Raw genomic sequence first — 27,371 nt, 5'->3', positions numbered from 1 at the left:
ACCCTGTCCTGTAGGGATGTGGTGTGTCGGAGTCAACTCCATGGCCGTGGTTCTGGTGTGGGGCTTGTAGAAATATAACATAACACTTGCACATTCAGCATTCTTCCGGTGTACAGTTTAGTGGTACTCATTTACATGAGCCCATGCTCCAAGATGGAAACATCCCAAAGCCTTGCCCCCCAGCACCCCCCCCCCAATCTATGACAGCAACAATTGTGCAGGTCGGAGCACTGTTTTGGTCTGTTACACACAGGTCTCCCTGGGTCAGTGCCTGCTCCGAGCACCGAACAACAATCTTGGATCCACTGGAGGGCGGGGGGCGGGCTGCAGGGGCGGGCACAAATAAGGCCAGCGGCTCTGTGTCCGTTCATCAGATGAAGAAACTGAGTTTCAGATGGTAAACTAATTGGCCTCCCACCTCCAAGCCTGAGCATGTCTTCTCTCCAGGTGTCACTATGATGGCCAGGACTGGAGGCTAGTTTACTTTCATTTCCCGTAGCACGGGAAGATGCGTTTTTAAAATACATGTGTTCGCTTGAGGTTTTCCTTAAACCCTGATGCAGGCACTAAGCCCACGCCAGCGAACAGGTGCTTTCCCAATAGGCTCATGGGCCGCCTGCTGCCCCAGATCCCCCGAAGCTTGGGAAACGCACAGTTAGGGCCCCTAAAAGGGGCAGTCCCTCCGGGGCACCCTCCGTCTCCCACAGCCGCCTCGGGTGACACCAGTGGCTCCTGCATTCCAGCTGGGAAAGGAGCCCGGAAAAGCAGGGACATTCAGCGTGGCGGCTCCCCACACCACAGACAGAAGGCTCTGTGCCGGCAGAGCGCTGCTGACGTCAGGCGGCACACGCTGCAGCAAGCCCTCTATTTAAGATTCCCCAGAAATGAAGTCAGGGGGGGCGGGGGGAGAGGGAGGGAGGCCCCGGACAAATTGGGGAGTGGTTTGTCTTGTTTATCGAGCCCGTCTTTAAAGCTGAGATTGCTCCTGTTTCATCTTGGTGTCCACTGGAAACGGCGGGTCGCTTAAGGCCTTGCATCCCCTCGTGACCCGACGAGGAGTGGGTGCACACAGGCGCGGCCTCAGGGTGCCCAGCGGGACACCTGCTCAGACCTGCACATTGCTTTCTCTGTGTACGTGCTGCCACGCCTGAGGCCGGCGAGCCTCGTCGTGTGTTTGCAGCGATGTGATAACAGTTTCCACAACAAATTTGCTCTAAGTTTAAAAGCGAAGCCTACACACCGCTTCAAAGCTCCAGAGAAGAACTTCGAGGGCCGGAACATTCCAGAACGGACTTGGCTGCCCAGCCCTCCCAAGTGTTCCTCCTTGGACCGAGAGCGGCGTGACCACTGTTCTGTCACTCCCTGCTTGTGGAAATTGTCTCGTTTTCAGCCTTCCCTGGTAGGGTCCCGCCTGCCTGACACCGGGTTGTGGCTTTTGCAGATTCTGCTTCTGCATTCGTGTCAACCACAGCGTGCGTAGTTCAAGGACATGGCGAGCGTTGCGTGTCGTGTGGAAATAGCTGAGGTTTGAAAAATGCTGATCCAAAGTCGCTCTTCTCTGGCCCGGCCCTTGGATGAGACTCTGGCCTAGAAACTTCTCTCAGCCTGGGACGGCCCTGCCATGAGGGCTTGGCGGGGTGGGGGACAACTGGGCTACTTGGGGGTGGGATCTGAAATCCAGCTGTGCTCCACTCCTCAGAATGGAGGACCAGCCTGTGTAAGCTGAGCCCCACCCCTCCTGAAGAGCAGGTGGAGGCGAAGCAGGGCGGGGCGGGGGTGGCATGGGATCTCCTGCTCATCTGCCATGTTGAAATGTGGGGAACTGATAGCAGACACTACTAGATGGCGTGACACCGTGGCTGCAGCAATGGGCTCAAACGTAGGGACAATTGCGAGGACGGCCCAGGACCTGGCAGGTGGTTCCGTTCTCGGCAGCGGCAACGACCAATAACTTCTGTCTCGAGTGTAATGAATGGCAGGCTTCATCTGGTGTGGCTGAAATGAACACCTGTCAGAGCCAGTGCTTAACGCGTGAATTCATGAAGGCACCAGGCATCGATGAAGACGTTTGAGCCGCCTGCCACTTAGCCCCGGGTGCCTTGGGTGGGTCGCTCGCCGGGAGGGGGCTTATTGAACTGACAACCCCCACCCACTTTCTCTTTACTGTGATTTGAGGTGAAAGGGGACAAAGCAGATGGGTTCTCCAACTGCAGGGGTTGTTTTGTGCAAGCCCCGTCGTGGGGCAGTGGCCTCCTGCTTCCATGCTTCCTCCTTCCTTCCTGCTTCCTACTTCTTCCTGCTTCCACTTGACCCTGGGCAGATGCTGCCCTGCTCCTGGACCCTCGTTCTGGGAACAGGCGCCTCACTGGTGCTTTCTCATCCTTAGGGGCCTTTCTCCAAGGCGAGTGCAGCTACAGGTCTGAAGGGGGGTGAGCTGGGGGGGGGGAGTCTCAGGGGTCCCACCAGGCTCTAGCAGACCTGGAAGCCTGGTCTCTTGTGATTAGGGGTTTTGCTGCACATTGTCATCCCTCCCTCCCCCCACCCACACTCTATCCAAGACCTCTTCTTATGATCCCTTGCAGAGGGGTTGGCAGTGGCAGCAGCAGTGGGGTCCATGGGGGTCCCTAGTTCTTTGGGGTTCTGTCTCTTGACCGCTTTGATTTTAATGCACTCTTCTTCTTCGGGCCAGGCACTGAGAAGCCGATGGTTGTATCCTGGGTGGCCAACATGTCTGGGCTGTTCTCACCTCCATGGCCAAGTAGGTGCCCCGTGCAACCTGAATACCCGAGATACTGCCCGTGCACATGTACCTCTTCCTCCGGCTTAATTATTAATAGCACCTCCTGCTCTCTCCCCAAAGGGGGTGGGTAAAGTACACAATTGCCGTGTACGCCGTGTCCTTTCGTCTCTCCATTAATACTTCCCATCTTGTCAGATTTGGCCTGTGGTCACCATCTGTGGGGATCCGTGTTTGGCTCCCGGTCCCGGCACATCTTTGTAGAAGGACATGGTGCCACCAACACAGCATCCTTTTCTCCTCCTGGGACTGAGGACAGCATCCAGCAGGACAGGGTCCCCAGGAAACCTGCTTCCAGGTGGTCCCCGGGAACCACCACGCCCGCTGGCTGAGGGCCCTTGTGTCCTTAAGTCTGCAACCACAGTTCCCGAATCCCCAGGAGGGGAGTTTGGTTCCTGAGAGACCCAGGAGGACTCTGCTCCGGGGCTGCCTCAGCCATCCAGGCTGCCGGCATCCCTGGTGGTCTGGCCCTGGTCCTGGACACCGAGCCCTCATCAGCACTGTTTCAGGAAGTGCTTAATCCCCTTCCAGAGGCTCCAGCCCTTGGAGCAGCCAGCCCGAGCTTCCCATGACCAGGAGCCGTGCTGAGCGTGCTCATTTGGAATTCACTTCTCTCTTCCTTGGAAGTTGGGACCTTCATGTTGCCCCACCTCTGTGTCCTCAGGGCTGATAGAGGCCTGGCAGGAGCTCCCTGTCAACTCACTCAGTCTCACCCTCTTTCCCACCCCCACCCCCCACCAGAGGCTTTCCAAGACTAAAGGGACAACACCCCATTTGTTCCCCCCTAGCATTGTTTGCTTTCCCTCGGGGCTCACTTCTGGGCATGTAACTTCCTGGCCTGAACCAGGGTGGTGCAGTTACCCAAAGGCACTTGGGAGAGCCAGCCAAAGTGGGGTTGGGGGGTGGGTTATTGACAAACTGCCATCAGGTCCTCTAGGATGGTGGAACTGTCCCTGTGGATTTCCCAGACTGCCCTTCTGGGCGGGAGTAGAAAGCCTACCTTTGCCCCCTCGGAGCAACTGGTGGTTTTGAACTGCTGGCCTTGAGGTTATCAGCCCAATAGGTAGCCCCTGGTGTTCTACTTCCTAGAAACCAGCTGTGGAAATTCAGCGGGCTCAGTTCTCTGGCACACGCTTGGAACCCCTTGGAGGCCCAGTGCACTGGACACAAAAGGTCTACACCCCTCCCTCCCTCCCTCTACCATGGCAACCACCCTTCCGTCAGCTCAGAACATCTCTCCAGGGACTTCCCCTTGCTTGCCTCATTGACAGCATCTTGTTAGACTCTAACTTGGCTGGCATCTTCTTACTCACGTTTTTTACTTTTAAAAAGTGATGTTTAATGGTTTTGTGCGATTTAGGCGAAAGTGTACAGAGCAAGCAGGTTGTCCGTCCAACAGATCGTGCGCATTCGGTGAGGGACATCAACCCCCTGCCTCCCCTGCCCACAGTGCAGCTGCCCTCTCCCTGTGCCCTCCTCCCATCTCCTTTCCCAGTGACCTGCTGCCCCCAGGGGCCCTGTGGCCCTTCTCTGCTTTATATATAAGGTGGGGGGGAGTGACTAAAGGACAGGGCCTCTCTCACCTTCCCTGGGGAAAGCCCTCCGAGGAAGCCGCTCCGGCATCCGTGGATTGAGCACCCGCCCTGCCTTCACTCACACTGTTCCTCTCCGGAGCTCACCTGAGGTTCAGCCCACGTCGAGGAAGCCTCTCCTGGCTCCTCAGGTTCCTCTGGGCGTCTACAACCACGTATACCTGCCGCAGAACCAGACCCATGTGCTTCCACGAGAAGCCTTCGGAGGTCAAGGCCAGAGGACAACAGCACCAGAAAGGGCATCTTTCTTTGTCTGAGACTCAGTTCACCTGGGCTTGCCTGCCACCCTGGCCCTCCCAGCACCAGGCATAGCAGGCTTGGCTCCCTCTGTCAAGTCCCCCTTTGTTTGCCCTTCACACTCTGACAGCAGCTGCTGGCTTGGAGCGCTCACGAGGAGCCCAGGTGCTGCTCTGAGCACGGGGCACCGATCAGCACGTTTCACAGCTGCACAGGGAGACGGGGTGCGGTGCTTACAAGTTAGGCTGCCATCTGCAAGGTGCACTGTGGAAACCACCAGCCACTCCACAATAGAAAGACGGCGCTTTCCACTCCTGTAAACAGTTAGCCCATTTCAGAAATCCACCGGGACTCTTCCACCCTGTCCTACAGGGTCTCTATGAGCCAGCACCAACTCTGGCAATGGCAGTGAGCTTGGAGTTGGGGGTTGCGGGGGGAGTTCCCCATCCAATGAACAGTTGTGGTCTCAGAAACTCGCAGGGGCAGTTCTGCCTTGTGGAGCACAGGGTCGCTGTGGGTCGGCATCCACCCAGTGGCAGCGAGGTGGGATTCTTTGGGCAGGAGCCCCGCCTCCCCTCAGCACGGTTCATCACTCAGGGACCTGTAGCCACGGCGGCTCAGTCCCTTTCACAGGTGAGGAAGCTGAGCTGGGCTTCACACCAGCAGCCTGGCTCCAGAGCCTTCAGCTTCAAACCTCGACTCCTCCACCCGTCACTTCACCATGGGCCCCTCTCGGCCTGCACGTGCCCATTTGTCAGGCCTTCCCCATGCCCCTCTCCTGTGGCCAAGCCCACACTCAGCATGCTTCTGCCTGCCCAGGCCCATGGGCACTCAACCAAGCACCTCTGACGTCAGCGAGGTTGGGGAATGGGGGGTGGGGAGATTGGCAGCCCCGGCCTTGCTGTCTTGGACTCAGGGTGACGTAGCAGCCTGTGCTAATGGTCTTGGAATCCAGACTTCAGCCGCCCAGGGAGTGATCTAAGACCCTGGGGGAGGATGGGTCCTGTTGAGTCCCATCGGGAAGAGAAGGCTTAGACCACTGAGCAGAGTGGACCCAGAGGTGGGGCTAGTCCACGGATGAGGCCGGAGGCGGGGCTCTTCCCAATTCCCAGGAGGCCAGGGCCCTGGGAGTTGGAGTGTGTTGGCAGAAGCTGTAGTGACTGAGCCTCCTGACGGGGGGGGGTGGGGGGGGGGTGGGGGGGGGTGGTGGGGGGGGGTGAGGGTGGTGGTGGCGGGGTGGCGGCTTGGCTCAGGGTGGCCGCCTTTCACTGTTCTTAAAGGCACAGCACACCATGAGCAGCTTGCGTTTCCAGCTTCTTAGAGGCTTTAACCAGGAAGAAGCCTCAAAGGCATGGGTCAGGCTGGGTCCAGGACAAGGTGTTACCACGTAAGATGTGGTCCATTCGCTGCCCACATGTTCTCAACCCACCCCTTTTCCCAGACCTTCTCTGAGGAGGTATCACCCTAAAGGTGCCACCCTCCAGAGAGGACAAAACTGTAAGCCTGGTGCAAATTGAGAACAGAGTCCTTTGGGGGCAGCAGGTCATTGTGACTGAGGGCCTGAGGGCACTTAGCACGAGCAGAAAATATGTGATGTCTGGGATTTTATTTCTTTGCCATGGAGTGGGTTCCCGACTCAGAGGGACACTGGAAGACAAGGTAGACCCGCCCGAGTGGCCTTCCAAGGCTGCAAATCCTTACAAGAGGAGAAAGCCTCATCTCTCTCCGACTGAGTGGCTGGCGGGTTCGAACTGCTGACCTTGCAGTTGTCAGCCCAACGTAATCCACCAGGGCCCCTCACAGAGGCTTAGCTCTGAGCTAATTGGCGTAACTTGGAGGCACCGGGAAATAGCCTGGAGGCTGCTGGATTCTATCTCAGTGCTGTGCCGGTTACACTGAGGGACCTGAAGCGCAAGCGGCCATCTGAATCCGCCGGTCAGCCCTCACCCCAAGACTTGCTGGCTGGCTGCTGGGAGATGGGTGGAGGGGAGCCGAGTTCTCAGCGTGGGATGTTCTTTGCAGGCCCCATTGTTCTCCTCATATGCCAGTGAGAAAACGGGTGGTGACCCCCCCAACTAGAGAGTGGTAGAGGTGAGATTTGAACCTAGGTTTGTCAGGATTGTCTGTGGATCAGATCTGGCCGGCCAGCCGGGGAGATGGGCAAATCAGGAAGGCCTCTGAAAGGATGGAGGATTTACAGGGAGGAGGCGGGGCTGAGTCTGCGCCCTAACACGCCCGCCCCCCAAGCTGATATGTCCTAGGCTGAGCTGTGACCTCAGAGAGCTTTATTAACATCCTAATTGTGAGCAGCTGGCCCCATTCTGGCCCTGCTGAACTCATTACCCTCCCTCATTAAGGAGGCCATTGTAATCTGGACACCCTGGTGGACAGCAGTGGCCTGGGAGTGCCTGTCACTTCCTGCTGTCCTCTTCTGCCTGCTTTAGTCCCTTCCCCTCTCCCATTCCCCCTCTGTCCATTCTGCCTCTGGAGATGTGGTCCTCACAGGGAAGATGAAGCAGCTTTCAGGGGGTTTGGCCCCTTTGGGCCAAACAGTGGTGGATTGCATTATGGCCAGGCTTCAGGGACCCTCAACGGTGGGGGATTGCATGATGGCCCTTCTCCTCCCCTCCTTCCCGGAGGAGGAGACATCTGAGGTCCAGGCACTCAGTGGGTGGGTGGGGGGGAATTGCCTGGTGGCCAGGACGAGCAGGCCCCCAGACCGGGCTGTCAGACCAGGCTGAGGGCCATACTAAGGGGGTCTGCCAGCCCGCCTAGACCTCTGGAGGGTAGGGGATCCTCACCATATCCTGCCACGAGGTTCTCGGCCTACCCCTTTCTGCCTGGAAAACAGCTGACAGCCGGGGCACATCCACCCCATCTGGACACAGCTGTGGCTACTGCATGAGGCCCAGGCTAAGTCCTCTATTTATTGTTTTAAACTTTTTTTGTGGGGGGGGTCATTTGGGTGGGAGTGTACAGACTAAACTGGTTTCCGGTGGATGATCCATGATACAGTTTGTGATATTGACTGCTGCCCAAGCGGGGCTGCAGTCCCCGCCCCCCTCAGTCCGTCCCACCCCTACCATCCTCCTCTCCCACCCCTCCTGCTTCCAGATCTCACTCCCTGGGCAAGCACTGCCCTTTTGCTCTCATGTGTGCTTGCACTGTGCCAAGGTGTGTGCCCACACCTTCCTGGTGGCACCTGGTTCACCCTGTAGGCTGCCATCCGTCTGGCCAAAAGTTGAGCCATCCCTGGTGAATTTAGTCCCAGGTTTGAAGGGTACCTGGGGACTGTAACCTCAGAGGTTCTACCCCAGAAAGCCTGGGTGTTTTGGTTGTTTATTTGTTTGTTTTTTAGGATTTTTGAGTTTTGTTCCCACATGTTCCTCCCACTCTGCAAATCCTTCCAACGGGATCCCTTTCAGAGCTGTCACGCGCCCCCCACCCCCCTGCAGAAGCCGGGTACCATCTAGTGCTTCTAGGTCTCAGGGTCGTGGAAGCTGAGGTTCTTGCAAGCAATCAGGCCTTTGGGCCATTTCCTTGCATCCTTGTTTTCTCTCCCTCTTTGCTCCAGGTGGGGCAAGGCCCAGAGCTGTACCTCCAAGGTCCCCAAGGCTAAGTCCTCCTCACTGACTGCCTTCTCAGCAGAGGAGGTTGGGAGGATGAGAGGGGAGGGCCCATGGAGGCCAGCTTGGAATGTGAATCCATCTGTGCAGGCCTGGGAAAGGAGGTCGCCCAGGCTGTCCCCTAGCTGCCCTCATGTATCCTTTTTAAGTATGTCCCAGCATGTCCGTTGAGTGGGACTGGAACCCCTGCATTGTTCTGTGTCTCCACTGCTCCTCACAGTGACCTGCAAGGTAGATGACACTGCCGTTTTACCGATAAGGAAGCAGAGGCTCAGAAAGGCTCAGTTGCTTCCCTGAGGCCACAGAGTCCAGAGGTGGTCCAGATGGGATCCAGACTGTGCCACGTCTCCGTGTCCTCACCTGCCTGCTGGCCGCCCAGGGAATAAGCTCACTCAGGCAGGCTCAGTGTGAGCTGACTTGTGAGGCTGACAGACAGCGGGTACAGGTAGGATTAGATTAGCCAGAGCTAGCAGGGAAGGCTGGTTCTTTTCCCGGTGCCTCGACTCGCCACCCACACCATGAAGAGAATGTGTGCATACCTCCCCTCCTGGGTACTCAGAACCCCCTAACCTTTGTCCACACTGGGCCCCAGCATACCACCGCCAGGCTGTATGAACATGGGAAGACCTGCCCACATTGGAGATGAGCTTGGGAACACCACCACTACCCTCTCCAGCTGGGCCTGGGCTCTGCCAGCTGGGCCACACCGAGGGCTCAGGTTCAGTGTGCCTCTCTGAAGCAGCAGGGACTTTGGTTGGCGCCCCAGTTGCCGTCACTGCCGTTTGAGCTGTTGGCATGTGGGAGAGGCCTGTCAGCAGCCGTGGGTGGGAGCAGGCCCAGGGCGAGTCCCAGAGAGGCCCGGCCAGGCAACGCATGCCAGTGTCCCTGGGAGGTCTGTGTGAGCTGGGGCAGAAAGCCGGCCCGCATCTGCCCACGTCCACCCGTGCCCACCTGGGCGGTGTGTGGGCCTTTGCCTGGAAGAGGTGCCTACAGCCCCACTGATCTCTGCAGCCTCCTTCCCTGCTGCTGCCTGATAGCAGGGCAGGGAGAGATTTCAAGTCACACAACCCCACGCTCTGGTCTCTAACCAGTGTTTTTAGGCAAGGTGGGCAAGGACTGCAAAAGGGTCTCAGCCCCAAGTCTTGGGCAGTGGGTGATACAGGAGAATGCTGGGTGGGGACCAGTGACGTGGCCCAGGTTCCCCTGAAGCAGCGGGTGGTGGGTGTAGAGCTGCTGAGGTGGAAAGGACTTAATGCTGAGCCTGAGCACAGCCAGGGCCCTGAGTGGTTTGAGGTGCCCCCCTGCACCTTGCACACATGCCCCCATCTTGAGGTGCGAGGTGAGCCCCTCTGCCAGCCCCTGCCTAACCTTCTTCCCTGCATTCCTGGGAGACCGAGGTACACAAGAAGCCCCTCCTGCCTTGCCCATTGGCATTGCCAGCAAGTTCTGGTCCACCTTCCTACCCCAGATTTCTTGGACCGAGGGGGAAGGAGGGAGCAGCATACCCTTGGGAGGTTTCCCAGCCCCCCATGTATGATCGCAGGGTGAGGTGAATCGACTCCACCGGCAGCGAAGGGAATGAATCGGAGCTTTAGAAAAAGGCCCATGCCAAGTGGAGGTCCGTCTGTGGTGGGCCTGCTTCTTCATAGCAGATAAGGACACTGACAGGCAGAGAAACCCCCCCCCCCAGGCAAGCCCTCCCACAGCCTTCTAGGTGCCCACCGAGGTGGCCTGGCTCCTTCACTTCCTCTGAGGGTGATGTTGTGATGCAGACCCTGGAGGTCAAGGTTCAGAAGCCACCCAGGAGACCGCATGTCGCCTGCTTTCCTGGAAACCTTGGGCGTGCACGGGGGGGGGGGGGGGGCACGTTCTCCTCTTGGAATTGGGGAGAAAGCTGGAGCGAGAGTTGGCAGTGAACACACCTTTGAGGGGAAAAAGAGGCAGGGCTGGGCGAGAATTTGGCGCATCCTTAACACGACTGCTGGCATAGCCCTCGAGGCATGTCCCAAGGACCCACCCCAATAAAAACAAAGTCCCCAGCCTGGCTCAAGCCTTTCCCTGGGGAAACCTTCTTCTAGGAAGCAGACCTCTCCCTCTGAGATGGGCCTTCAGGGCACCTGATTGGCCCACAGGAGCTCGGTTTGGGGAGAGTCTGGATGAGAGTGAGAACCAACATGGTCATCTGCCTTTGGCATTGGAACTTGACCCTGAGGAGTCATGTGACTTTGAGGGCACTGTCCTGTGTGGGACTCAGTGAGCAGGCATTGGCAAGTGAGCACGTGACCCAGAATGGCGCGGGGGGTGGGGGGGGGCGGAGACCGGTCCTCAGCTGCTGCTGCAGTGGCAGTGGTCCTGGTGACTTGGCTTTAGGACGGCAGTCCTGGATTGTGACGGGGGCCACGATCTTCAGTGGTCACTGGTTCAGGGGGGCTTGCGTGCGGGTACTCTGAGCTCAAGTGATTAAAAGCCAGCTCCAGCTGAGGTCAACAGGACAGGAAGTGCATTGACTGATGGAATTAGGAAGTCCAAGTGTGGAGTGGAGCTTTGGTCTGGGACCAGCTGGAGCCAGGAGCTCAGATGAGATGTTCATCAGCACGGACTCTTGCTCCCATCTCCGGGCTTCCCTCCTGCTTTCACGTCCTCGTTCTCAGGCAGGGCCCTCTCTCACTTCCCTGGTCACAGCATCCAGGTCGGTTCCTGCTAAAGCCCCCTGCACTGCCTTCCAGAGTGACCTGGGAGCAACTCATCAGCCCCAGCCCCTGAGCAACCAAACCCCTCTGTGGCTCGGTCCTTAGTACAGCACCACCCCAAGGGCCCCCTTCCCACTGACCGCTCCTCTCTCCTCCCCCTAAGTGGGGCCGGCCGTCTCTGGCAAGGATAGACAGGGACCTCTGGGACACTCCTGTGGAGAGTGAGCCTGCTTCCTTCTCGGTAGTCACAGAGCTCGGGGACTTCCTGGGTCGAGAGGTGGCTTCTGCAGCTCCTTCCCCCATGTGAATGGATAGTGGCCGCCGAGAGCCAGGGACCAGATGTATCTCTCGGGCTCCTGTGGGCTTTGTGCTAGGTGGCTGAGTCTGCCCTGAGCACCTGGGCCACGGAGGCCCACAGGGATGGGAGTGGGCAGAGCATCAACCCAGGACTGGAGGTGAGGTCTTTGGTGAACACAGAGAGCCAGGTCAAAGCCCTTTGGAGGACAAAGAATAGATTGGGGGAGATGACAGGATTGTGTTCCTTCCAAGAAGGGACTGAAGGCTATCACTGGGGGCCCAAGATCTGTCTATGCATCCCTTTCTCTGCCCACCCACCTCTCTTTTACTGCATCGCAGCCCCCCTTCCGCAAAGCCCGCCCTGCCCTGCCCTGCCCTGCCCTGCCCTACCCGACCCTACCCTACCCTACCCTGCCCTACCCTGCTGTGTTCCCACGGAGCCCCTGGGAACCTTCAAGCACTCTCTGGTCCCAGCATCTAATGCTGGGCGGGGCTTTCCAGCTTCTTGAGAGCAGGGTCGGCCACCCCACCCCACCCCACCCCCCCTTGGTTGAGTGAAGGGACCTGAGCCGCTTCTGCCCATGCTCAGCCCCTCCTCACCTTTCCAGTTCAAGGGCACACACACACACACCCACTACCACCTTATCTGAACATGGAGGTCTCCTGCTATCTCCCTCCCAGGGTGGTCCTGTTCCAAAGAAATGGCGCCACCCACTCCCCCAGACAGCCTTCTCCCAGTTTCCCCGTACCTTCCCCTCCCCCCCACCCCCAGCCACCTCACCATCGTTTTTTTGTTTTTTCCCTTCAGCGTGATTTGCTCCACGAGCTTTTCTCATCTGCCCACAGGGGTCAAGAGGCTCTCAAGTGGCCCCTTGCTGTGGGTGAAATGTCAACCCACTTGTAGGGTGGCCTCCAGCAGCGTGGCCATGGGGAAAGGGAGCTGCTGGCCTGCCAGTGAGGACCCGTGAGGCCCTGGGGTCTGGGTGCTCTGGGAAGCGGCCACACTTCAAGTCGGGCCAATAGTCCCACAGAGCTTGAAAGCCCACAGTGGTCTCCGCGTTTGGCCAGGGCGCCCTGGCCTTCCTTGCAGGGTGGAGCTCCACACTCCAGATGTAGCTTGATTTCTGTTCCATTTTTTTCAGCCCATACTGTGTACTGGCACCTCAATTTTCCCAGCCCTTCTCCCAGGGAGCGTATTGGGGCTCCTCTTCCTTGGAGAGCTGCTGCACCTGGGGACCGGCTGTCCCTTGGCTCTCTGACCTCCGCTGCTGAGTGTTCCTTCAGCCCCAACCCTGCCCGCCTCCAGCTGGTCTCTCATGATCTGCTCTGTCTTGTCTGCTCCACAGGCTGGTGGTTTGTAAGCACCTCTGAGGAGCAGGGCTGGGTCCCTGCCACCTACCTGGAGGCTCAGAGTGGTACTCGGGACGACTCAGACATCAACACCTCCAAGACAGGGGAAGGTAAGGCCTGCAGTTGGGGGGGGGGGGGCTGCCAGGAGGCTCCCTGGACCCAGGAGTGACTCCATCCCTCCTCTGCTTTTTCCTATAACCCCTGTCAGTCAGTTTCCCAGCCTCTTCCCTGAAGTCCTCTCTCCCGCGTGTGTGTGTGTGTGTGTGTGTGTTGGGGGGGCACACATATGCACACACAGAAATCCTGTGGAGGTTCCCTAGAGACCTGCTTTTGCTCCTGTGCTCCCTGCGGGTCAGGGTGGCCCCATGGGACTGTGCTTTGTGCTGGCCTATCGGCTGGGCCAGGGGGCAGACACAGAGGAAGGTGTGAATCAGCTGTCTGACTCATCCTGGCTCAGGTATGACTGGCTCTTTCTTCCTGGCATGTTAAAGAGCCTGTCCGGCTGCTCTCCTCCCCCTCCCCCCCCAAACTCATCTTAATGCTCAAGCTCCCTTGCCCCAAGTCCTGGCAGCCGGAGCACCTTCCTAACGGTCAGTGGGGACGGTCCAGATGGGTGTGCCTGAGAGGCAAGGACTGGAGGCCTACCACCGGGCTTGGTCCCCTCAGCTTGCCTCCCCGTCCCCCTCGAAGTCGGTTGGTCTCCACCCTTCCTCCTGCTTCATCTCAACTCCTTAGTCAGAGCTCTGGCCCCTGCCATGCCTTCCACCGTGTGACATTAGACTCAGTGGGGACAGGCTGGTGGCTCAAGCCTTCTGGGTGCTCCTGAGCCCTGTCTAGGGCATCGCAACCCCTGAGGCACTTGGCCTCTGGGCTGGGCTGGGCCTGGCTTCTCTTCAATTCCCTAGGCCCTGCTGTGTATCCACTTCCACACTCTAGGTTCCCAGAGCCTTGCGGCTCTACACAGAGGCAGCATGCCAGTGCCTGCCTGGGTGCCAGGTACTCTGCTTGGTGCTCTACATGCCCTTTCACCTGACCTGGGCACCATGGGGGTCACCCTTGCCTGCCTGATGCTGGAATTGCGGTCAGACCCTGGTTGGCCTCTTGGGCCATGCCTGCTCCTCACGGCCTGGAGCATCTTGCTTGGAAGCAGCGAGGGCTATGAAAGCCTCATACTGGGAAGCTTTGTGTGTGGAGGTGTGTGCATGTGTGGCTGTCTGTCTGTCTCCACATCTCTACCCAGGGTGTGAGCCTCCTGTGTGTTCTGCATAGAATCTGCAACCCAGGAGCCCTGAGCTTACTGTGGGGCCCCTGTGATTCTACTGTCCCATCTCCAGTCCCCTCTCTGCCCCAGCCTTGTGGCCACCCCAGTCTGAGATCCCCAAGCCCTGCAGACAGAAACCAGAGGCCTCTGTCCTCTTTGGGCTTCCTCTTGGAACTTCAGAAAGCAGAGACCATTGATTTCTCTCCTGAGCTTGGGGCACTGGGTGAAGATTCAGAAATGGTAGCCCCGGGGTGGGAGGGGCTTGGTGGAGAGGCCCCTGTGCCAGGTACTCTGATGTTACTCACCTGTGTCACTGCACAGAGGAGAGGAAGTGGAGGCAGACTTATAACCCCGAGGTTGGCCTTACTCCTAGATATGGGGGAGGGGGACGGGGCCACTCTGGGACCGGCAAACCAGACAGCCATCCCGGTGACTGGCAGCCCAGAGCAGGCACCGCTGTAGCTAGTGGGTATGCCCAGCTCCAGACCCATCACCGTCGGGATGCAACTTTTACAGCCCTGTGCCTCTATTTTCCCATCTCTGAAATGGGAGAGTGCCAGCCACCTGGGGCTTTTGTGAGGCTCATACTAGTGGGTGGTATAATGGTTATCCATTCAGCTACGATTGGCGAGGTCCGCAATTCAAAACCAGCAGCCGCTCCTCAGGAGAAAAATAGGGCTTTCTACTCCAGCAATGAGTGGCAGTCTCAGAAACTCACAGGGGCAGGTCTGCCATGTCCTACAGGGTTATTATGAGCCTGCATGGACTTGAGGGCAGCGAGTTGGGTTTGGGTTTGAGCACGGCTCAGTTATTGGGAGGGAAGCCCCTGTCTTCCTTACCCCCTGCCCTCCCCCTTGCCCAGGATGTCAGTGTCAGGGTCCTCTGTCTGGCCTGCCACAGGACCTGGTGTCTGTCCCCCTGGTTATGTCCCCTTCAGCTTCTTGTCTCTTAAGCCAGGGCCAGAGCCACTCCATCCACAACAAGGACACAGGCTCAGAGAGGGTCAGCCACCCTGGAGACACAGGGCCTGGACTGGGACCCACTCCTGCTAGCTTTTAGGTCCTGGCCGCCTCTCTGGGAATGCTGATCCTTCCAGGAGGCCTCCGTGGGGCTGGCCGGGGAGTGTGCAGAGACTCACTCCAGCCAGGCCTGTGCAGCCTGGCTCCCTTCTGCAGTCTTCCCAGCGGCAGGGTCCAGCTGACCGCCTGGAGCCCCCCGCAGGTGCTCACTCTCCTGGGAGTCTTATGAGAAGGCAGAGGCTTCACGGGCTTGGGGCTCAGCTACACCAAGGGGAGGGTATTGTGAGCACCAGCCAGGCAGCTGCTGTGGAGAGGGCTTCTTATGCATTCCATTCTGCAAGCACGTCTGGCCTAGAGCCAAGGTGGGCAGGATAGGGATAGAGACTCCAGGCATCCCCTCGTCATGCTTATCTAGGACGGTGGCACAAGAGACGAGACCCCAGCTGGAAAGAGCTAGAAGCACTGGAAGGCACTGTTGTTCTTCTCCTGTGGCCTGGCCTGTGGCACTTTCTTAGAGCCAGGTGCCGGAGGACCCTATCCCCAGGAGCTTCCGGGCACTGGTCTGCACCTCTCTGCAGTTCTGGGGTCTAGGGTCTTCAGGAGGCTGGGACATGGCCTCACAGGTTGGCCTTTGGATGGACCCTTTTCCTCTCCCCACATGCCCACCACCCTCAGGCTCCGTTCAAGCCTGGGAGTGTGAATACCCCTCCAGACCCCCTCCCCACCCGCCCCCACCATCTCATCTCATCTGCATCTCCATTCTCTCCACCGGTTCCTGGGCGCATGCTCCATCATCATCTCCCACACCAGTGTCCAAGAGACGCAAGGCCCATCTGCGGCGCCTGGATCGCCGGTGGACGCTGGGCGGGATGGTCAACAGGCAGCACAGCCGAGGTGACCACGGGAGCAGCTTCTAACCCTGTGCTGGTCCTCGCTCACACCTCCCGCCCCCTAACCCCTCTGGCTCTGCTCACCTCCCCTCTGCCTCTGGCCAGGCTGGTCTCTCTTCTGCTGCCTTGGGGAGGGGACATCGGGCAGTGTGGGGATGGATGACTCTACTTCTGCTGGCTTCCAGGGATGGGGCAGGTGGGGAGCAGGGCGTGGGACAGGGAGGCTAGGAAGTTCTGTGGGCCCCTCTAAAGCAGGTCTGGGGATCCAAGGAAGTGGGTGAAGGGTCTTCTGGGCTCCAGAAAAGACCATGTTTGTCCTGGAAGCTGCACTTGTCGCCCACCCTGCGTTGCCACCTCGCTGAGCTGGGGCTGAGAGCTGTGTTAGCGGTCACTCAGGGACAGTGCACCTCAGCCGGCGCTGGCCTCTAGACCAATAGGGAATGCCAGAACCAGCCTCACCAGGTGTCACCTGGCCAACTTGGAGGGGTGTCAGCTGGGAGTCCCCGGCCTCTCCCAGTCTCAAGGGTATGTCAAGGATGGGAATGTAGAGCAAAGTCAGCCTAGGCTAGGAGGGCTGCGGCGGCACTGTGGGCAAGGCTAGGGTGCAGCCCTGAGCCTCGACACCCAAGGAGAGGGAAACGGGCTTGGAAAAACAGAGCAGACAGAGGCGTGCTTCCTTGGCCCCTCCAGCACCTGCTCCACACACCAGGACACTGAGCCACACACAGCTCTGTCCTTTATCACCACGGCCCAGGAACCACGCCTCCCCCACACACACCCCACTGGCAGATCACCACCCCCCCACCCCCGATATTAACCATGGTTACACCCACTGCCCCGCACAGTCCACACACTGTGCACACACACACAGCCACGCGTAGCTGGCGAAGCACAACCACTGTGCACAACCCTGACGGCCTCACATGTGTACCTGGGGACCACGGTGGCTACACGTGCTGCCCCTGCACACGGCACACACGCTTCGGGCCATTCATGTAGTCATGCACCCCTAGGGCTTCCAAGGCTGCTGTGGTCCTGGAAGCACTGCTACCCCATTCTCCATGGAGCGGCTGCTGAGTCTGAACCACAGGCCTCCGGGTCAGCAGCTGAGTCCGTAAGCGCTGCTCCTGTCGTCTCCAATACAGAACCCACCTACCAACCGCAAGTACACGGGGAACCAGTTCCAAATACTCCCTGAGTAGGTAGCTGCAAACACCCTACCCAACATAGCATTCCGGACCACCCATCCGTGTACAAACACACGGAAACAAGTACCCACAACTGCTAGCTTCTCTAATTTTCCACCCCAGCCCTGTGGGTTAAAGGAAATGGAGATGCCAACACAGACTGGGTGCAGGCCGGCTGGGGAGGCTCCTACTGATGGGGGAGGTCAGCAGTGGGGCACTGACTGACCAGATGACAAACCAGCCCAGCCTCTGGGATTGGAAGGTTTCTCCCTGAGCTGGAGTCGGCCTGGGGGCAGGGAGAGTGCTGACAGAGGGGGAAGGGTTTGGAAAGGACATGAGGATGCTTTTCTGATTGGAAGCAAGTCTACCGTCCTCCACCACCAACCACTCCCCACCCCCTCTGCCCCAGCACCCTCTCCTCAGGGTTGGGTGCCCCACCACTTGGCGGTCAGAGTGGAGCCTGACCCCTCTTCCCTCCACTGTTTCCTGAGACCCCAGCCACTCTTCCCCTATCTGGCTCTAGCAGGCGGGCTTTGGGGCCCAGCTCCAGTGGAGTCTTGGGGTCCATGTGGCCGTGTCTACAGGAAGGTACCCTGTACCTCTGCCAACTGAGCCCAAGAAACCAGCCCAGAGCCCTCCCTTGGAGCGGCCAGGTGCCTGAGCTCACAGCAGCTGGGGGCTCCCCCAAAATATAGGGTCTAGGGGAAGCAGGCCTTCGTATGGTCACTGGGGAGCTGAGGCCCAGGGACTGGTTGTGGGTGTGGGTCTCTGATCATCCAGAGAAGGACTGATGCTTTGGTCTGCAGCCATGCGTAGGAAAAACGTTAATGATGGTTTCCTGCTTGAACCACGGGCTTTTAAAAATAGCCCAGCTTACAAAGGCGAAATGTGGAGACCAGACCGTGCCTCGCCCCTAACCTCAGAACTCTGGGTCCCTGGAGTCTGGCACTGCCCAGCTGACCCTCCCAGCCAGAGCTTGCCGTGCCCTGCTGGGAAATGGAGTGGGCCGGGCCCGGAGCTAGGCAGGGGAGTGAAGGGCTGGCCAGTGGAATGCGGGCCCTCGTCTGAATCTCGCCTCCTGAGGGGCATCTGTGGCCGCTCCCTGCAGCCTGGCTGGAGCTGTAGGGTCGGCACACTTCCAGGAGGTCAGCGGTGGGGGGGCCCCCTGTGGGCTATTGCCCCCCCTTTTCCTCTTGGACAGCCTTTCAGACTTGGCCATCGGTTCTGTGCTCACAGCTGGTGGGCGGCTGCAGGCCATCCTGATAACCCAGGAAGAAGAGCCGATGGCCCTCCTACCCAAAGCTGCCCTTCCAGGCCCAGCCAGGCATCCAGAGGGGGCGCGGTCACAGCTGGAGCCAGGCTGGGCAGGCGTCTGCACCAGTGTCACAGCAAGTCCACCCCTGGTGCCCTGCCCAGCCCTGCCTTCCTCGGCACTGCAATGGACGATCTCCTATATGCCAGGCCGTCTCAGCCCCTAGGGAGCCCCTGGCTGTCTGGCAGCACCACAGAGGGTCTGGGCGACCTTCCCAGAGAGGGCAGCAGTTCGTACCTGGCTCTCCCTGCTCACTTCTCCCAGAGGGTGGGGTGGACACGAGGAAGCAGGCAGCCTTCACCTACCTGGCTGTGGTTACCAAGGTACCTTCCTGGAAGCAGGAACAAGGACACTTGCCAGAAGGGGTAGAAGGGCACCCACCAGGTGGCCCTGATCTTCCTATGGTTGTCCTTCCAGGCACTTCCACTGAGCCTTTCAGTGCCACCCCTGCAAACAGGGCAGACACCCTCCCACCCCCGCCACGGGTTCCCTGGTCCTTTTTGTCCATGCTTCCCTGACCTTTTGTGTAACGAGCATGTAACTGTGCTGCTCGCCCAGAAAGATAGTGTGCGGACAGGCTTCCCAGAGGAGGTGGCCCTGGAGCCACCTGCGTGCGGGTCAGATGGAGGAGGAGAGAGAATTGGTGGGGGGGGGGCATGGTCAGGGACATTCAGAGGACACCCAGGGGCTGGTCTCTGACTTTGACTCAGGACCCAGGGGGAGCAGCAGGCTACTCTAGCCCTGTCCCAGCCCAGCGCACTCCTGCGGATGCCAGCCTGGAGAACCAGCACCAGGCGAGAGTGTGTAGGACACTCACTGGCACAGCCAGGGCCCTGCCCTCATGGACTCCTCTGGCAGAAGGGTGGATGCCTGCCCTTCGCTGGAAAAGGCTGAGGCAGGGCCCGGGCACCTCTGCAGCTGTTGAACCAGGTGGAGGGGAGGTGGGAACAGGGTCTGCCCCGAACTCTGCTGGGCACTGACAAGGCCGGCCTGCTTCCCCACACCCCCAGAGGAGAAGTACGTCACCCTGCAGCCCTATACCAGCCAGAGCAAGGACGAGATCGACTTCGAGCAGGGAGTCACCGTGGAGGTGATCCGGAAGAACCTGGAAGGCTGGTGGTACATCAGGTAGGAACTTGGCAGAGGAGCAGCGGGTGGGGGGTGGGGGGGGTTGCCTTCTCCCACCCCCAGGGACCTGGGGGCGGAGCCTCGGGCATTGATGGCAGCCTCAGGGTTGGGCTGCAGAGCTCCACCTGACGTGGCTCAGACCGTCTCCCTGGACACGAGAGCCAAGGCCCAAGCTGAAGCCTCAGCTATGGGGATGTGCAGTCCCTTTCCACCCCGACCTGTTCCTCTCCCCAGCTGAGATGCCCATGGGGGAGCGGGGTAGGGAAGCTTTCCCAGCTCTTCCCAGAGACCAATGGAAACTAGACTTCCCTTCCAGGGCCCGCCCTGCTCGTCTCTATCCCAACCCACCGGGACCTGTGCTGTGGAACTAACTGGCTTTGCTGTGATGCCTGCCCAGCTGTCCCACCTGCCCTTGTGGGGGCAGTACGTGTTCTGTGGGGTCTCACGGCACAGGCAGAACCAAGCTTTGGTCCCCTGGGCCTAAAGTGCTGTCGACATCTCCTGAGACCGTTGCAGAATGCAGTAGACTGTGACAGCGTTGAAGGTTAGCATCTCTGACAGCTAAGAAGGTCACTAGCCATAAGGAGCTGGAACCTCAGTGGGACCTTGTGTGTGACAAAGGGCAGCCTTGGCCTCTGCCCTTCCTGTCCTGTTATGTGACCCTTGTCTTCTCTCCAACTTGGGGACTAGGGCTCACCCCCAAATCCAACAGCCTCATGTCTGAAAGGCAAAGGCCAGCACAAATCCTGGCAGGCTGGTCGCCTGATTCACTTCCCTGGAAGTTATCTACCAAGCTGCTTTGTGTTCTGAGCTTTCTAAAAGGACCACCAGAGTGACCCTGGGCTGCTGCTTCTAGTCAGCCCCTGTCCCCATGGCTTAGGCCTTTGGCCTGTGTGCACTTGAGCAGAGAACACCTTGCAGAAAGGTTCCACCTTAAGGCTGCCAGACACCCCTTAAATATGCCATTTCCCAACATTCCAGGCTCTGTGTTGATCTTCATTTCCTGTCTTTGTTCCCTCCCCCTACACACACTCACACACTCCCTCCCTCCCTCTCCATCCCTCCTCTTCCAGTTTGCTTCCCTCTGGAGTTGTTCCATGTGCCAGAGCTGGAAAGCAGATGTGAGCAGAGTTTGGCTGCAGACACACACACACACTCGGAATTGCCGGCGTTGCTCGGCCTGGAATCTAATTTTATCCATGTAACTGAGGGAACGTGGAGGAGGTTGGAATGGAAGTGCTGGGGCCCTGAGCAGGCCTGGCCTTCCATCAGGTCTCCGTATCACCACAGCGTTCGCCTAGAGAACCATCAGCAAATATGAAAGCAATAATGATTTATCATTGACCAAGGGGTCACGGGTGGGAAGGGGGGAGGGAGGGACAGAAGAGGAGCTGATACCAAGGGCTCAAACAGAAAGTAAATGTTTAGAAAATGATGATGGCAACGTATGTACAAATAGGCTTGATACAATCGATGATTGGAATGTTCTAAGAGCTTTAAGAGCTCCCAATAAAATGACTTAAAACCAAAAAAAAATGTTTAAGCATAAAGAAAATGACTGGCTACCAGTTAGCAGACCCACCTTCATCCTGGAGATACAAGAGCATTGGGCTTGGCCAGGTGCTGCCAACGGCCAGTAGGGACCCTCTGAGACCTGCTTGGCTTCTCTGGCTGTAGGTTGACTCCTATGTAAGGTAGGGGATTCTTCCTAGTTGATTCTATCCCCACTCCAGCCCCTTCTGTGTTCTGTCTACATCCATTATCCCGGGAAGCTGAGCCAGCCCCTGTCTTATATTTACTTGTCCCTTGATGCCTGACGGCCAAACACAAGGAAGAAAGGCCAGCTTGGGACAGCACCCTCCTATGCCATGAACCTAAGACACCACCTCCCACCTGAACTTTCCAGCCAGGCTTAGACATATGGCTAGGGACCTGATTTCCAGCTCCTTGTCTTCCATATCATGAGCGCTGAGGGCCAGGTCAGGTAAGGGAGGGATGAGGAATAGGACATCTGGCTTAGGAGAACCAAGAGCTCTTACAGAGAACCAGATGTGTCCCAGGGAGCAGACAGGGACACTGCAACCCAGACTGATGGGCACTAGCCAGCCACTGCTGGACCAGGAAGTGAGTTCCCCGGTTGGTGTGGGTAGAAGCTGAATGTCATGGGGTCGGGGAGGGGGAAGCTTGTTTTTTCAGGAGTCATGGCATTGCCCAGAATTAACTCAGCTCTGTCATTTGTTTTGCACTTTTGTTTAGGGACTTTTAGTTTGTGTTTTGTGCTGCCATACCAAAGGATTGAATCTTCCCCGGGCACGTGCCTTAGTTTTTTCCTTTGTGGTTTCTGTTTGAAGGCCCTCGCGTATAGAGGCACTCTGTACCCACAACATCGTATAAATACACCCAGCTTTTTGTTTGTTTTTTTATTTTGCTATATGGTGTGAGGCTAGGATCTCACTTGTTTTTCCTAATTGGATAATAAGTTGTCCCCAGAGCATTTTCTGACGGCTCCATCCTCGCCCCACTGATTTTAAATTGTTACCCTCGGCATGATGCCCTGGGTCCGTGAGTGCAGACTTATTCTGTGTCCTTGCTCTGTCTCTGCCTGCAGAAGTTCCAGTACCCACCCCAGACAGATGCTCTTCTTCATAGACCTCCTCTTCATGGGTCTCACTGTGTTTTGTCTTTCTGGATAGACTCGAGCAGCTACTTTCTCACTGCGTGTTGCAGATGCAAACCAACTGAGCCATAGTCATGGTTGGTCCAAGACACCACCAACTCCACCTCAGATGTCCTGACTGACCTCTGACACCTCTCTGCAGCTCTGATGGTGCCTTGCCTTCCTGTAGGGCATTCGCTGGGTGCACAGTGCCCAGGCCTCCTCGTTTCTTATCTCTGGGACTCTCCTCCACTGGTGGTGTGATGGGCAAGCCACTATGAAGTCTGCCATTTGGGCTTGCCAAATGTGGAGGTCCCACATTCGTGTGAGGTAGCAGAGAATGCGAGGCCACCCCAAGAGGGCGCAGATGGAGAAAGAGAGAGAGAGAGAGAGACTGCGTCCTGGGTCTAGTGGGATGGTCAGCTTGCTTACAGAATTGGGAGAGAAGGTTATACTCATCGAGGCCCGAGGCTGGGGCCTGCAGGTGACTGTGGGGCCAGTGACCAGGGTTCTCATGACGGCATGCCCCACCCCTTCTCACAGATACCTGGGCAGGGAAGGCTGGGCACCTGCATCCTACCTGAAGAAGGTCAAGGATGACCTGTCGGCCCGGAAGAAGGCTCCGGCTGGCCCGGTGGAGATCATCGGGAGCATCATGGAGATCAGCAACCTGCTGAACAAGAAGGCTTCTGTGGACAAGGACACTCCGCCAGCAGAGGGCGAGGGCCCTGAGGCTCATGTCACCAAGAAGGAGATCAGTCTGCCCGTCCTCTGTAACGCCTCCAATGGCAGCGCCCTGGCTGTCCCCGAGAGGACTGTCTCCAAGCTGGCCCAGGGCTCCCCAGCCGTGGCCAGGATCGCCCCGCAGAGGGCCCAGATCAGTAAGAACCTCCCGACCCCCGGGTCCCCTCCCCACCCCCCGCAGAGCTCCTTGGTCCCAGCCTTACCGTGTCAGACTCTCACTCCCTCTGACTGGGTGATGCCTGTTACATGGGTGAGCAGAGCAGGAGGCCCTGGCTGGCCTGTATCTTCCTGACCCCTCCACTGAAAACAGCTGCACACACAGACAGGAAGAGTGAGGCTCCCCATCCCCACCCCATTCCCTGCTCTGAGAGAAAGCCCCTGGAGGCCATTTGCTAGGATACACACATTGCTAGAGTTTTCTACATCAGGACCGGCCGCTGATAGATCATTTTACCCCGACCCCAGCTCTCACCTCAGGCTGTGAATTGTGGGCCCTGTGCACAAGGCTGCTTCCTGGGGCGGGCGACAGCTGAAAGAAAAACCACTTTCTGCGCTTTACCTGCCTCTGCCCTTTGACTTCACCCCATAACCAGAACCCCATGGACTTCCCCACAAGCAAACATTCGGCATTCCTCGACTCCTGGGCAAGCCCAGCTCTCTGGTCCCCTCGGTGCCTCTCACCATCCATCGTTGGCCCATCATTGGCTTTGGGTGAAGGTTAAACTGGACTGCTTTGTGTGCCTTGGGGGGCGGGGAGCCCAGCTACTCACAACATGTGGAGGAGACTGTTTCTGTTTAGCTCTGGCCTCTCATGTCTGAAACCTTTCAGGCAGTCACGTGGCAAATATTTCTCAGGCGCCGACTCCAACCTGGCAGTGTGCTGGCTTCGAAGGACCAAGTCAGGAGTCGGAGAGAGACCTGGCTCCGCTCTTTAACATTGAAAAGCAACCTTCTCACTCGGGAAAATGCCCGTCAGTCCAGACCCGTCATCATAACGTGATAGAAGGGTCATGGACACACACACACACACACACACACACACACACACACACACACCCCGCCCCAAAGTCCAGCCAGAGAACCCCCCTTCTGGGCTTTCCCGTGGAAGGAGTCCAAGAAGAGCCCCTGTGGAAACGGGGAGTCGCACATGCAGGACGGAAGCACCGACCTCCCGGGATCAGGCGTTCACTGACCACCCTGGGGGCGTTTGGGTGAAGCACTACAGCCTCTGCTGGGGCTGGGGTCTCTGAAGCCATGTTTCTTTTTCCAGGCTCCCCAAACCTAAGGACAAGGCCCCCCCCACGCCGAGAGTCCAGCCTGGTATGTGTCCTTACAGGTGTTGCCTGTCTTCCTTCCCTCTTTCTCTGACAGTGCACACACACACCCCACCCCCAACCCCTAGGCTGTGTCTCTACGGGACCGCTTGATCCAGGACCTCCCTGTGGGGTCCTCCAGCTGTGGGGGCGTACAGAGGCAGTAAGCCTGCTGAGCCTGGTCTTTCTGGGGACCCAGCCGGACTGTTATAACTTGAAAACCCACTGCACTGCAAAGCTAAATAACCCTCTCCCCAGCCACCGCACTGGCAGACATAAACATTTAGACTGGCTGCTGAGAGTGTCCAGGCGGGTGTTGGCAGGGGCTGGCAATGAGCCTGCTGTCCGTGCTGACCGAGGGGCATTTCAGCCCTGTCTGGCTCCGATCCGCCCAGCGACGGAGCTCAGGAACTCAGCTGGGAGGGCAGAGGGTGGCCGGCGAGTGGCCTCCCGAGAGAACCATGTCAAGGACCAGCTCACATGGACGCTCATGCCCTGGAGCCTGCTGGAGCTCAGAGCAGCAACCGTGCCAGGGGCAAGTCAAGACCCCTCTCCCGAGAGCTGCCGTCAGGCCAGTGGGCTGGGGCAGAAAGCCTGCCAGGCCCAGAGTCACATTCCACATCTGACAGTCCCCGGGCAAGCCTCTTACCCTTCCAGAAGCCTCCGTTTCCTGTCTGTGAAGTGGGGGCAGCATCGGCCACTTCCCAGGGAGGCTGGAAGCGGGTGAAAGAGGGGGGGCAGGGGCGACTCTCATTGGCAGCTCTGCCTGGGCGCCAGGTCGACTGAAATCCCTTCTGGGCTTAGCAGCAAGACCCCAGCCAGGATCCACGGGGTCTGCGGGTGCAGGGAAGAGAGAATCACAGTGCCTGGAGGGGGTACAGCCCCCCCACCCCCTGCACACAGCTTGCTCCCAGGAGACAAGCTCTCTGGACCTCTTTATGCCCTGCACTTCCCCCTATCCCCACGTAGACTTAATGTTGGCCGGACAGGCTGCTGTTTCGTTTGGTCCGGCTGAGTCCCGCCCCAGCCAGGGTTCGAGGCTGGCCTGGGGCCTCGATTTCTTACCGGCGTAGTTACAGGGCGGGGGCAGCTGTCTTAATTCACACCCCATCCCTCAAAAGCAGCAGCTTCACCCCACCGCTGGTTCACTCTGGCCCAGGGCAGCTCAGGTGTGAGGGGCACGCTGTACCCTGAAGGGCCAGGAAGCAGGCAGGATCCCAGTGCTTACTTGGAGCAGCGGTGAAGGCTACCAATGCCCTGGCCTCAGGCCAGAGGTCAGGCCTGTCATCTCTCTTAATCATCCCCTTCCAGACCCTGCACTTCTTAGTGTCATTTTATAGTCGAGGAACTGAGGCTCAGAGAGGACAAGGGCTGTGTCCGGGGCCACACAGCAGAGTGGTGAATCACCCTCCTGGGGATGGAGCTTGTGCCCACCCAGCCAAGGCAGCTCTCCCCGCCATTCATAACTGCCGCCTCTCCCCTTTAAAAAATGTGTGTTTTTTTAATAGGAGAGACCAGTATGGGGAGGTGGGGAAGATCAGTGTCCTCGTCCACTGCCAGTTACCTGATGTCTTATCCCGCCCAGACTGCTCAGGCTTGAGAAACTAGAATGAACCGAGCTTGTGCCAGGCTGAGGCCGAGCCGCAGGTCCCTGAATGTCGGGCTTGGCAATGGACGTGCCAGCCTCAGGAATGGTTTGGCTTTCCAGTGGGTTCTGGCCTCCCCGCTTCTAGGGGGAAGGATCCGGCCTGCTCTCAGCAGCCGCCTCACCATTGGACGTGGTGGTGACCAGCGGGCCAGGGTGCTTCCCAACCCCCCGCGCGTGGCCTTAGCTCTTTGTTTGGGGAGCTGGACGTCCAGAGATGTCCCCACAAGTCAGAGCGAGTCAGCCCTGCCTCACGGCGACCATGTGTCTGCCCGGGGATGCGCCGTGCCTATAAATATCCGATGGCTGCCCACCAACCCTGTCTTCTGGGGCACGTGGGCGTGAACTGGCACCTGCAACCTTACCATGAGAAGCCGAGAGCGATGGCCATTTCCTTTCCTAGGTGCTCCTCGGAGATGGTGGGATAGGAATGACTGCTAATCACAATCGGTTTCATGGCTCGGAACTTGGGTGGCTCCCAGGTCTAATTCGAAAGCCTTGTGGGAGCACAGGCCCCATTAGACCCTCACACTCAGGTGACAGGTGTAGCCTCAGGCCAGTTCCTGCCTGGCCACCCTCCCCTCTCCAGGACCTGGTAGTCCAGTCTTGAGCCTTGGGGTGTCCTGATCTGGGAGTTATTTTTTGTTCTACTGGGTTCTTCTTTAGGGGTTCCAGCTGCCGAAGCCGCCAGAGCCCCCTTCTGTTGAAGTGGAGTACTACACCATTGCGGAATTCCAATCCTGCATTTCGGATGGGATCAGCTTTCGGGGCGGACAGAAGGCGGAGGTAAGCTCTGGAATGGGCAGGAAAGGTGAATGACTGACACCCGCAAGGATGTGCTAGAAAGCCAGAATTAGACCCCCCTCTATCCCCCCAGGCTGCTCTCAAGCCAGTGTTCCCCTGAATACCACAGGGGCTACTAACAGGGGATCATGAGTCTGGGGGACTACCCACTTCTTGTTCCAGTTGTAGGACTTCTGGAGCTCCTGATACGGTGGCATGTGCTGGACTCCCTACCAGGCACCAAAAGGACCTGCAAGCACGGACCTCTCTGGTCCTGGGAGCAGCACAGGCCAGGGGCATGCAGAACCCATTTTAAGAAGTGCCATTGGTGTGAGGATGGGGTCCAGGCAGGTGGGGTGAGATCCTGGGGGGTCAGGCTTCTGATCCCACCCAGGCCATGGGCACCCTACCTTACCCCCTGGCATAGATTGTTGTTCTCTGCGCAGTGGAGTAAGTAAGACTCCTCTCCCACAGCTTCTCACATTAATGAAACTCTGTTTGGGGACCAGATCCAGACATGGCCTTCAGGGGGACAGAGAAGGTCTGTGGGGGCCAGTGCCCCAGAGTGGGCTTGTGCCTGTTATTACATTGTCCTTTGCTGAATTGAGCTCCTCAGTCAGTGCGTGGCGCACATTGGAGGCTTGTGGCAACTCCTGGGCCAATCAAGGCTATCGGTGCCCTTTTTCCACCTCTGTCTGCCCACTTGGCGTTCTCACGCTGTTTCAGACCTTTTCATAATGGTCTTGCACATGTAAGAGACTACAGGGTGGTGTCCACGTAGCTGTTCTATGCAGCAAACACACTACTCAGAGACCCTGCAGGGCAGAGTAGGACTGGCCCTTGG

At 58.2% G+C, this 27,371-nt stretch overlaps 1 protein-coding gene across 2 annotated transcripts in view; it reads left to right on the top strand.

Moving 5' to 3' along the window:
• The window catches only part of SH3PXD2A (SH3 and PX domains 2A), a 244,135-nt gene that overhangs the window by 206,586 nt on the left and 10,178 nt on the right, over positions 1–27,371 (top strand). For both annotated transcript variants that reach the window (XM_075533362.1, XM_075533361.1), the window contains 6 exons: positions 12,586–12,699; positions 15,680–15,763; positions 19,269–19,386; positions 22,586–22,923; positions 24,057–24,106; positions 26,411–26,530. In XM_075533362.1, coding sequence (XP_075389477.1) covers positions 12,586–12,699; positions 15,680–15,763; positions 19,269–19,386; positions 22,586–22,923; positions 24,057–24,106; positions 26,411–26,530 — 824 coding nt within the window. The remainder of the gene's footprint in view (positions 1–12,585; positions 12,700–15,679; positions 15,764–19,268; positions 19,387–22,585; positions 22,924–24,056; positions 24,107–26,410; positions 26,531–27,371) is intronic.

This window comes from Tenrec ecaudatus, chromosome 16 (assembly GCF_050624435.1).
Source record: "Tenrec ecaudatus isolate mTenEca1 chromosome 16, mTenEca1.hap1, whole genome shotgun sequence".
In the NCBI taxonomy this organism is placed as follows: Eukaryota; Metazoa; Chordata; class Mammalia; order Afrosoricida; family Tenrecidae; genus Tenrec; species Tenrec ecaudatus.
This window is presented reverse-complemented; position numbering and strand designations above follow the sequence as displayed.